Source organism: Amia ocellicauda, chromosome 23 (assembly GCF_036373705.1).
Source record: "Amia ocellicauda isolate fAmiCal2 chromosome 23, fAmiCal2.hap1, whole genome shotgun sequence".
NCBI classification, from domain to species: domain Eukaryota; kingdom Metazoa; phylum Chordata; class Actinopteri; order Amiiformes; family Amiidae; genus Amia; species Amia ocellicauda.
In genome coordinates, this window is record NC_089872.1 from 19,555,739 (window position 1) to 19,566,683 (window position 10,945).

General features: G+C 47.8%; 1 protein-coding gene and 1 long non-coding RNA gene across 3 annotated transcripts; one reads left to right on the forward strand and one right to left on the reverse strand.

The window, feature by feature from the left end:
- Nucleotides 1-293: 293 nt before the first annotated feature.
- LOC136719218 (transient receptor potential cation channel subfamily V member 5) lies at nt 294-10,454 on the forward strand. Of its 2 annotated transcripts, none has more exons than XM_066697065.1 (22): nt 294-561; nt 1,277-1,409; nt 1,510-1,649; nt 2,117-2,203; nt 2,292-2,442; nt 2,559-2,720; nt 2,848-2,957; nt 3,175-3,280; nt 3,503-3,531; nt 3,660-3,751; nt 4,199-4,313; nt 4,522-4,632; nt 5,303-5,362; nt 5,724-5,794; nt 6,136-6,303; nt 6,611-6,729; nt 6,923-7,127; nt 7,262-7,469; nt 8,882-8,973; nt 9,217-9,383; nt 9,478-9,562; nt 9,761-10,454. In XM_066697065.1, the coding sequence occupies exons 1-22, from the start codon at nt 484-486 to the stop codon at nt 9,876-9,878; spliced, it is 2,607 nt and encodes an 868-aa protein (XP_066553162.1). In that variant the 5' UTR covers nt 294-483; the 3' UTR covers nt 9,879-10,454. The 2 variants fall into 2 exon arrangements, with proteins under 2 accessions (XP_066553162.1, XP_066553163.1); XM_066697066.1 differs by having other exon boundaries at nt 9,217-9,374.
- On the reverse strand, nt 7,626-10,940 carry LOC136719219 (uncharacterized). The gene is made up of 2 exons (XR_010805387.1): nt 10,819-10,940; nt 7,626-8,067 (listed from the first exon to the last, which is right to left on the reverse strand). It is a non-coding gene; the product is annotated as an uncharacterized LOC136719219 (long non-coding RNA).
- Between the last annotated feature and the right edge of the window lie 5 nt (nt 10,941-10,945).

Consider the following 10,945-nt stretch of genomic DNA (forward strand, 5'->3'; position numbering starts at 1 on the left):
ACTCACAGCTGCGGCTTGAGCGCTCAAACACAGCCGGGTCGAAGTGTTTGAAACGTGCCGACACAGTTCGCACGTTGGCAAGACTTTCCTGTTTTTGTTTCTTTCACTAAATGAGTTTCACCCAAATATCTTTTTCAGTGCCCAGTAATTCACCTGAGGGGAGGGTTCAAATAACAAAACATAGACAATAAGTGTACAATCCGTTTCTCAGCTAGTTAAACATTAAGCATCAGACATTAAGAGCGAACAGTTTTATTACCGGAGTCCCAGGTCAGGTCCGATGAGTATCTGCCTCCCTGCCTGGGTGTTTACCTCCAGTGTCTCCAGACCTCTGAGTGTCTGAGACGTTGGACTCACACAGCTGTGCGCTTGTCTCTGAGTTCTGACCTATTTGCAGATGTAGTTTGTAGGGTATTTTCTTCACTGATTCCCTGATTGAACACCTGACTGTTTGGCACGGAGTTCTGTGAATGGAGGTCTAAGATGGTGAAGTCAAACCAGGTGTGTCCCTCTGGCCACGGAAACGCAGCCTTCGAGATGAGGGAGGTCGAGCCAAGCCAGGTAAGGGAAGACTGAGCGGATGCCACTGAACCTCAGTGACTCTTCTCATGTGGGTTGGGTTTGTCTAGTCAATTAGAAGAATAGAAGAAGATCATAAGAGAGTGTCCATTGGAGAGGAGGCCATTTGCCCCATCGTGCTCGTTTGGTGTCCATTAATAACTAAGTGATCAAGGATCCTATCCAGTCTGTTTTTGAATGTTCCCAAATTGTCTCTTCGGCCACATCGCTGGGGAGTTTGTTCAGATTGTGACGCCTCTCTGTGTGAAGAAGTGTCTCCTGTTTTCTGTCTTGAATGCCTTGAAGCCCAATTTCCATTTGTGTCCCCGGGTGCGTGTGTCCCTGCTGATCTGGAAAAGCTCCTCTGGTTTGATGTGGTCGATGCCTTTCATGATTTTGAAGACTTGAATCAAGTCCCCACGTAGTCTCCTCTGTTCAGTTCAGGTTTAGTTCTCTCACTCTCTCAGTAGGACATTCCCTTCACACCTTGAATAAGTCTGGTTATTGTTAATGTCATTATTATTTTATGTATTTGTTTATCAATGTATACATCTGTTGCCTTTATCCAAAGCTATTCACATGGTTCTACACACACATTAGTATTTATATCGGTTGGAAAGAAATCCAACAATTAAAATGTCTGAAAGGACGATGCCCGTGTGAGATGTATGGCGGTGCGTGTGAGTGTGGCTCCTCCGGGCCCTGTGCTCCTCCGCAGGTCCAGGGGCAGGCAGTGGGCTCCCAGTTCTCAATGGCGTCCGTGGCCAGCACCCTGAGGGCTGCGGTCAAGTGGAAGGGCTACACCAGCGGTCGGAGATGCACACACGTCTGCGTCCGGAGGCAGAACACAGGTAATCGCTTCATTGGCCCTCTGTATGACCTGTGTGGGCTCTAGTGTCCGGTACGTTTGCTGTACAACTATAAGAAATCTGTGTCCCCCCCCTCCTGAAGGCAAGCCAGTGGAGGTGACGTACCAGGGCCTCGCAGAGGACATTGACATCACCGACGGTCACAGCAGGACCGATTTTCTGAATAAGAAGTTGCTGGATCATTTCAGAAGCCTGGCTGCTAGTAACGCCAACTCGGACCAGGTGGGGGTCCCGTCGCGTTCTCTATTTCACACGACTGGATTCCTTCGCAAAACCGTGTGTGATGGTCCTAAAGTGACCTCTCACACACACACAAGAGACACAGAGCGTCTGCGTGTCTTCTGTGTGTGAGAGGTCACTTTAGGAAAGGGAGTCCCCCTAGTTTGATTAATCCAGTAGCGTCAAGGCAAGGCAAAATGGCGGTACTACTTAATGGTAACCAGTAACAGTATCACACAATAAACAGGTTATAAAATAAATCAGACAGGTTGCTTGGCATCACACAATAAAAAACAGGGTATTGTGTAACAGGCGCTCCAGGATGATCTCCGATTGATAAGATAATTCACACACTCTGAGTTCATTTACACAGCCTCACACGCAGATAACTGTGTTGTAAAAGATGCCTGAGCTTCCTCTTCCCCTATGATGGTCTGATAAATACATTTCTTCCTTTGGTATCCTTGTAGGTTGACCTGCAGTTCCTGGAGAGAGTGATTACTGACGGGGCCGATGTCAACTCGGCCGACAGATACGGTCAGACTGTCCTGCATGAGGTGGGCTGGACGTTAGCTTCCTGGTCAATAAACACTCCAGACTATTCAATTATTTGTTGACTGTGTTTCCATCTTGTCCTCGCTCCAGATCTCCAGGGCGTGGAACGTGGACGTGATGCGCTTCTTCGTGGAGAGGGGAGCGGACGTCCGGCGGGCCGATTCGTACGGAGTGACGCCCCTGCACGTGGCGGCCGCCCTGGATTACACGGAGATGGTTGAGTATCTCATTCAGAGGGAAGGTAACGTCTCAGACGAATTCACACAACTGCCCGTGGCGCCCGAGTCTCTCTCACACCCGACTGGCCCGCCACTCCCTGTGTAACTCTTCGGCCCGTCCTCTGTTTGTTTCCTGAAGCCGATATCGGCGCGAGAACCAGCCGGGACCTGCAGACGCCCCTGCACTTCGGCGCCAAGAACGACGCGGTCCGGGCCGTGCGCCTCCTCCTGAAACACGGGGCTCACATCGGCGCCCGCGACTACAAGGAGAGGACTCCTCTCCAGCTGGCTGCGAATATGGGTACGGTGCCGTCCTGAGAGACAGAGACAGAGACGGCTTTGTTTCGGTTCTACGGGCGAATGGGATCGCTTTTCTGTTAGTGTGCCTCGTAGAGAGAATACAGAAGAGTGTGTGTTCTGTGTTGTAGACCGCAGTGAGGCCGCCCGGACGCTGATGGAGCTGGGCGCCGATGTTGGGGTGCAGGACTCCGATGGGCAGCTGTGTATCTCCGCTATGATTGGGGCAATGCCTCCCGTGGTGAGTACGGCACTCAGAACCCAGCCCAGATATTTCAAATATATGACCCATATCACTATCACCATCTGCCCATATCGATCCACTGTGGGATGATGTTTCCACTTGCTTCGATCTACAGCTTCTGTTTTCCACGTCACGCCTGCAAAGTGAATGATTTCATCTTAGGACCCCAAAGGAGAGGCTAATCAAGCATGTGTTAAGGTGTGGGTCTTCACAGGCTCATTCAGCGCTGGACCAGTTCCACGTGCAGGACCGAATGACCCGGCAGCAGTTTTACTACCTTAACCTGCTGGAGCCCAGGAAGTGGGACATGCAAACCCAGAGTAAATATCTCCAGCTGCTTCCATTGTGGTTCAAAAAATGTGGTGACCGTGCCGATATATCTCAGTGATTTTGTGGCTGAATACAATACTCCTAATTGTCTAATTGGTTAATCTAATTGGTTATAGACATGTCCATAGAAAGCTGTCCTAGACATAAGAAAGACTTCTAAAACATTCCTGTATGTATTTATTTATTAATTCATCCGTGTGTTTGTTTTCCAGAATGCAAGAAGATCGAGGCCTTATCTCCGGTATGCATCATTTTAATTGGTTTATTAAATCATCACCCAAAGGATGCATCACTCTTCTGAAGCGTTCTGCGGCCCCCATGGAGAGTGAGATCGGTGTTGTCTTTTCTCCCGCCGCCGTGTTTCTGCAGCTGGAGCTGATTGTGAAGCAGTGGAACCTGGATCTCATCACCCACCCCGTGATCCTCAAACTCATTAAAGTCAAGTGGAATCTCTATGGGAGGTACGTTGAATAGCGAAGAACTTCACAGGAATCTCTTTATTCACTTAGTCAAATGCCACCTGAGAATGGATTATACAGATTATGTTTTTGTACCTGTATTTGTTTATCTGTTTACCTGTATTGTTTGCACATTATAATACTGCTTGTTTGTTGTTGAAGCAAAATTCTTTCTGTGGTTTCTCTTGGACCCCGGTGGCAGACAACTGCCCCAAGCCTCAAAACACAAAACCTGGCACAAACAGATTCAGTTTAACATTGTTTTTGATTGCATCCCTTCTTCTGCGGCACCGAAGCCCTGGCCGCTGTGCGAGCCGGAACATCTTCACTCCACGTGACAAGGTTGAGGGTTCCTCTGGACGCTGACACAATGCCGAGCAGAGACCCAGCGTGAACTTTTCTCCCTCTCTCTCTCTTTCTCTGTCTCTCTCTCTCTCTCTCGCTCTGCAGACTAGGGGCCTGGATCCTGCTACTGCTGAATTTCCTCTTCATCGTCTCCTGGACTATTTTTGCCATCTCTGTCTCAGTCATCAGACCTGAGGAGTCCCCCTACATCTTTCCACAGGTCAGAGGGAAGATGCGTGAGCGGCCATGTTGCATTTGTCTGTGTGCAGGGACCCCAAACACTGTACAGCGCAGTGAATAGCAGTGGAGCCCCCAGTGGGGACAGCCACAGTTTGCAGGAGCCTCCATTTAGGACCAACACTTTACTGCACGACTGATACACTGAGACACACTGGCTTTGTGTGTGATGCCTGTGACCTCTGTGGCAGGACTGGTGGCGCGTGCTGGTGGTGGTGGTGGCCCTGCTGCTGACGGTGACGGAGGTCTCTCGGGAGCTAGCTGAGATGTGGCGCTCCCAGGGGAAACAGCGGCGCTGGCAGGTGTTGTGTGCCTCCGCTTGCTGCTTGTTTGTTTTCTTCCCTTTTCTGTGTTATAGGTGACGTGGGGATGATGGGCGCTACTTGTGAAGATTTCCTTTTCACCTGCGGTTGATGCGCTGCTGGCGTTTCCGGTTAATCGTCCCTATAAAAGAACTGGTGACCAACGAGGGAAGAGACCAGATTTACAGCTGCTGTTAAATGTTGAATGGGTTACTGACTTGGTTGGATAAATTGTTTATTTAATTGTCACAGTCAGCGTTTGTGGTTTTGGCTTTGTTTGGAGCACGTTTTCTTTAGTATAGGATAGCAGAGTAGCGTATCAGGATTCTCCGGAAGACTCACTCTTTAGTTTTTTCGGGAGTACAGAGATTCAGCTAACGAGAGATAGGGAAGTCTTAGGGTATCTGGCTGTGCTGATGCACATTCGCTGTCTGTTTATTTGTTTGTCTGTATTTATGACTTATTGTGGTTATGTAACTCTTCTTGTTAGTAACTATTGGTAACAGCGCTATATGTGAATATACCGTGGATGGTTTTACTGGCAATGCTGTGTAGGTGATGTTTATTTATATTTAAGTGTATAAATGTATATATACATTTATTGTGTTGCGACTTTATTATTAGACCCATATGTTATTATAACTCTGGGATATTGATGATCGTAACACAGGCCTGGTGGGAGCGCCGGATCTCCGACGACAAGCACTGCTCTCACCCCATGTGGCCGGAGGTGAGTAGCCCCACTCTCTGACACCCAGACACTCTTTCTGGTCACGCTGTGGTGCCATGGTACCCCACCCTGGTCCTGCTGCCCCCCATGTCTGAGCTCCTAATTGGCACCCTTCATTGACTGTCTTATTTCAACATGGGCAGGTGTTTTCAGGGCTCAAACAACTCAGGCACATTATGGGACTTCTGGGACCAGGGTTGGGATCATTGCTGTAGTGACTGTAGGATACATAATTGACCGTGTATTCATTCAACCATAGAACATCACTGCATTCAGTTGTTTTCTGATATGAAAGCATTGGTTTATTTTAGTTACTTTATTAAGTTCAACTAAAATAAAGCCTTTTCTTTTCTTTTCTAAGGAAAGGAAATATTTAGAGGAGCAGCTGAAAGCTATCTTGAGGATAAGATCCGGCTACTTTCAGGATCCCTGGTAAATGAGTACTTCACCTATTTAAACATGTTGTGGACTATACAGTGACTGCAGTTATACTTTCAGGGTCGCTCTGACTCTCTGGCCCCACAAAATATAAATATGGGAACCAGTTCTAAAAAATGTTTTCCTTTTTAATTTACGTCAATACCACAAACCTATAACTACTGGAATCAAATGATTATTAATGAAACCCCCATCAATGGGAAACTCTGCCTGCTTTGTTTGACTGGCTGATACACATATTGATGAGTTTGATTGGCTGGTGAATTTGTAGAAATGGGCTTTGACTGGCCAGTGTAATTGTAGAACTGAGTTTTCATTGGCTATTTCCTTTGTAGGAATGTCTTTGATTGGCTGGTGTTTTTACTTCTAATGGTGATGTTCGGGATCCACCTGGCGGACATCTTCATCCAGGATGTGACTCTGCGTGTTACCAGCCTGCGTCTGTTCGCTGTCAGCATCATCTTCCTCTGGCTGCGTTTGATGAAGCATGTCAGAGCCTTTAGGTATGTAGGGCAGGCAGTGTCATCGCCATCTCAATAGAACCCACTATCCAATCAGACACCTCCATCCTGACAGCACTGTTGCACTGTCCAATCAGACACCTACACCCTGAGAGTATGGTAGCACTGTCTTGACTGTTTTTATAAACATGTCCTGTAAGACTGCCAATATGGCACTTACACCACAGGAGCTCCCCTTCTTCCAGGTGATAATCAACGCCCAGACATATTTAAAACTTAATGAAGGAGTGTTTGCAAACATGGCGAGGCTGTGTAGTCCACTGAGAGCGCTGATGTGTTTGTGTGGCAGGGTGTTCGGCCCCTTCATCGTGATGCTGGGGAGCATCCTGGGAGACGTGTCCCGCTTCCTCTTCCTCTACGCAGAGTTCTTCATCCCGTATGCATGTGCCTTCTGGATCATATTTGGGGGTAAACCACTATACTGAATATTTCACACAGGTGTTTGGAAAAGTATCGTTTGAGATTTCTAAGCCACGTTCGATTGGCATGTTTTTGGTTACTGTCGGTGTAAAAACAAGGAGAGAAATGGAACAGACAGCTAAGGTCGGGTTCAGAAGCGCGAACCGACACGGGTTTTATTCATGTCGTCGTTCACCCCCAGGCACGGCCGCCGTCCCCAGCATGCAGACCGTCCTCGGGATGCTGTACAGTCTCTACAGGCTCACGCTGTCAGACGGCTACGAGTTTGACGAGATGGACAGCGTGGACCCCGTCATGGCCCGCCTGCTCTGCGGAACCTTCCTGGCCCTGTCCACCGTCCTATGTCTCAACCTGTTGATCGCTCTGCTCTCCGACACCTTCCAGAGGTAGGTCCGCGCAGTGAGACCTCCAGTGAGTAGCCAGTTTCTTCTCTGTGCCTGGACAGCCGGTTGTTTTGTGTTGACGTGCTCGGCACCCTACGGTGCGAGTGAGTGAGTGCTGCTCTTGTCCTGGACCCCAGGGTGCACGATCAGGCAAGCGCCAACGCCGTCATGCAGCAGGCGGCCATCATCCTGCAGGTGGAGGACGCCATCCCCTGCTTCCGGTGGCTGTACGACCCCGAGCACGTCCACAAGCACTGCGCCCCCCTCAAGGAGTTCTACGACGACGACACGCCCAGCGACAAGGATGACGACGCGGGGATGAGGAAGGTCGCCGTGGATATCAAGGTGCTCGATTTGCACAGGACTCTTCCCCAGCCCACACCTGGTGCCAAGGCTTCAACACAGAATAAGGCAGCTTTGAAATATGTTTTTATGAGTCTGCATGGGCGAATGTGTTTTTACATCAGAACCACTTTATAATATGCAAGTATAAACCCAATATTAGTATTATTATAATTTATTTCTTAGCAGACATCCTTGTCCAGGGCAACTTACAAAATATCAGAGCAATACAAAGTGCAATAATACAGTGCAGGTCAAGGCATAATACGTAAAGTGTATACAAGATACAGTAAATAATATATAAGGTCTGACATCCTAGAATGAAAAAGCTGATCAGTGCAGACAAGATGTTAAGTCAAAGTTAAGAGCTAAGGGAGAGGGAGCGTAGGGGAAATCAAAATAAACAATACAAGTGCAATAGTAAAGCAAAGGCTAGCGTATGACAAAACGCTGTATAAGTGCAATCTTACAGGAGAATGAAAGACAAAATTACAAAATTACGTTGAGTAATCGCCTGGAAGGAGGTCAGAGACTCTGCTGTCTTGACTTCGGTGGGATGGTCGTTCCACCACTTAGGGTTCAGGGATGAGAAGCAGCGGCTCTGGAGGAAGGAGAGTGGAGAGGAGGCAGAGTTAGTCTTCTGGCACCGGAGGAGCGCAGTGGTCTGGAGGGGATGTATGGAGAGATGAGTGTCTGAAGGTAGCTTGGTGCAGTGTGGGCGAGACAGCGGTAGGTGAGGGTCAGTGTCTTGAACTGAATGCGTGCCGCTATCGGGAGCCAGTGGAGGGAGCAGAGCAGTGGAGTAGCGTGTGTGAATCGGGGCAGAGAGACACCATACGAGCCGCAGAGTTCTGGATGAGCTGAAGCGGCGGGTAGGTGTTGCAGGCAGGCCGGCCAGGAGGGAGTTGCAGTAGTCCAGGCGGGAGAGGACCAGTGACTGGACGAGCAGTCGGTGAGGAAGGGACAGATCCAGCGTATGTTGCTCAGGAAGAATCTGCAGGTGCGTGTCAGCGTGGTGATGTGTTGGGTGTAGGAGAGCGCAGAATCGAGAGTGACTCCTAGTTTCTTAGCAGAAGAGGGAGAGAGTGTCGTAGATTCCAAGGGGATTGAGATGGAGAGATCAACAGAAGGTGAGGAAGAGTGGGGGAAAAAGAGGAGATCTGATTTGGAGAGGTTGAACTTGAGGTGGTGTGAGTGCATCCATCCAGTGAGCTGTGCGGAAGCCGGATTGCAGAGGAAAGGCAAATTGAGATACAAGACAAACAAAAATCACACACCACCAAAAAATTCGTCATGGGAGCGAAAAATGCCTGGCAGGACTGAGAAGTGTCTCACACAGGAGCACATATTCACCCTTTGGGGTCTCTCTCTTCTCTCTCTTTCTTTGTACTTTGTATTGTACTGTGTGCTAACAGGAGACTTTGGATAACTTTTTGGAGAGCAACAAAAATGCAGCAATTCCTGCCTCAGAGAACAAGGACACCGTTGATGTATCAGAGAGTGCAGGGTGTGTATCCTTTAATTGTCCATAGATGGTTATATTCTCTTTAAACTCTGGATGAAGATTTAAAGATTTAAAGCCTTTGTTTTTAAAGTATTTGTATCCCAACATCTATATACAATTCTCTAGTGATTTGTCGTTATTGATGTTCACCTCTCGTCTAAACTCCTCTTTGCCAGTGTTTCTGTGCCTGAATGCAGATTAATCACTCCTCATCACACACTTTGAGTCTCTTTCATTTGCTTTCAGCACCACAATGGGTGCAATCCAGGAGCAAAGTGAGTGCCTGAGAGCCATGAAGGACCTTCAGACATCTCAGAGCAAACACAACAAGGCCCTCAAGAGTCTGAAGAAGGAAGTTCAGGAACTCCGGGTCCTCCTGCAGCACCTCACGAAATCTCTCCCCGGTATCTCGCGTCAGTATTTCAGCCCTACTACAACTGAATGTGAAGGAAACGCTCTACAAATGTGTGTGTAACCTCGTCTCTTCCATGCAATTATTGTTTTTAGGCAAAGAACCCAAGGAGCCGCCTTCTTCTGTCTCGTCTCATGAGAAGAAAGCCTGGGGAGGGAGTGCAGCAGCCACAGCTCAAAGGTGAAGATGTCACATCAAATTAAAACGTGTACTTTTGTCCTGGTCACTAGGATTCCCTCAGTTTTTACAATCAGATATCAGGTGCAGGGGACATGATCCATTCACATCTGTCTATAGGTTAATAAAACTGTTAACATCAGGACAGCGGTGACTCAAGACTCAGTGAAGCTGTGTTATCAAAGCAATTCTTTCCTCCAGGTCTCCGGGACTCAAGGAAACAGCGGCAGCTCCAGACCCGAGCAGTGGGACTGGGGAGGGTAACGTGCCACTTGAAGAGGCAGAAAGAAAACCACCGACCAACAAACAGCATGACTAATAGCCGAGCCCATGTCTCTTTTCACAATCCAGTTTAGCACTAGTCTTTTATTACACAATCCCAGGTGCTGCTAGACCCTTGAACAAGACACTGTACCCAAAATGCTCCAGTAAAATCCCAGCTGTATATATGGTTATTTCATGTAAACAAATTATGAGATGAATTGTAACAAATGTAAGTCACCCTGGATAATAATAATAATAATAATAATAATCGTACTAATGGAGGTCTATGAAACCAGCAAATGATATATGTTTGGGTGTCCACACAATGCCAGAGCTTTGAAAGAATGTTAGATGTTGAAATAATGTGGATCTTGCTTGGTTGTGCCTCATCGATAAACTACCAGTCAAGTGTTTGCTTGTTTGAGGACTATAAATATATATCCTCAGTATTTGTCAGAGATAAATTTAGACATAGCCCTCCAGATGATTGTATGAATTAAGAGTATCAACAACCTCCACAACAACCAATACTACTACTACTACTAATGATAATAATATAACTCACTAGTGTTGTCCTGTTGTAATAATATATGCTACAATATCATATTAAAGGTGAGAGATAATAAACTGATTGAGTTATCGTAGTGGATTGTTTTTTTTCGCCCTCACCCCACTTCAGCCACAAGGTGGAAACATCTGCTTCACCAACACCTTGCCCGAGCAGCCTTGCGATCAGGACAGAGCCAGTGCAGGCGACGCAAACATGACCCCCAGCCTGCATGCATGACCCCCACACAACACACACTAGCAAGGGTGCGGGGACACTGCACCAGAGACCCAGCTGTGAGTGCACCCCCATGCATCTCTTCATGCCAAGCACATGCAAATATATAAGAATAATATGCACCAACACTATTCCTTGTCAGGTTAGTTGATAGTGGGTTAGTAGGGCAAATATAAAACACTTCTGGGAACTGATTTCGTTAGACAAACACCTCTATTCACCACAAAGACGATGTGTTGCTCGTCTTTCTCTCTCTCTCCCACCCACAGCAGCCCCTCTCTTTAAATACCGCCGGTCCGAGGACGCGGCGGCGGCGTGCCGGGGGGCGGAAGTGCAGA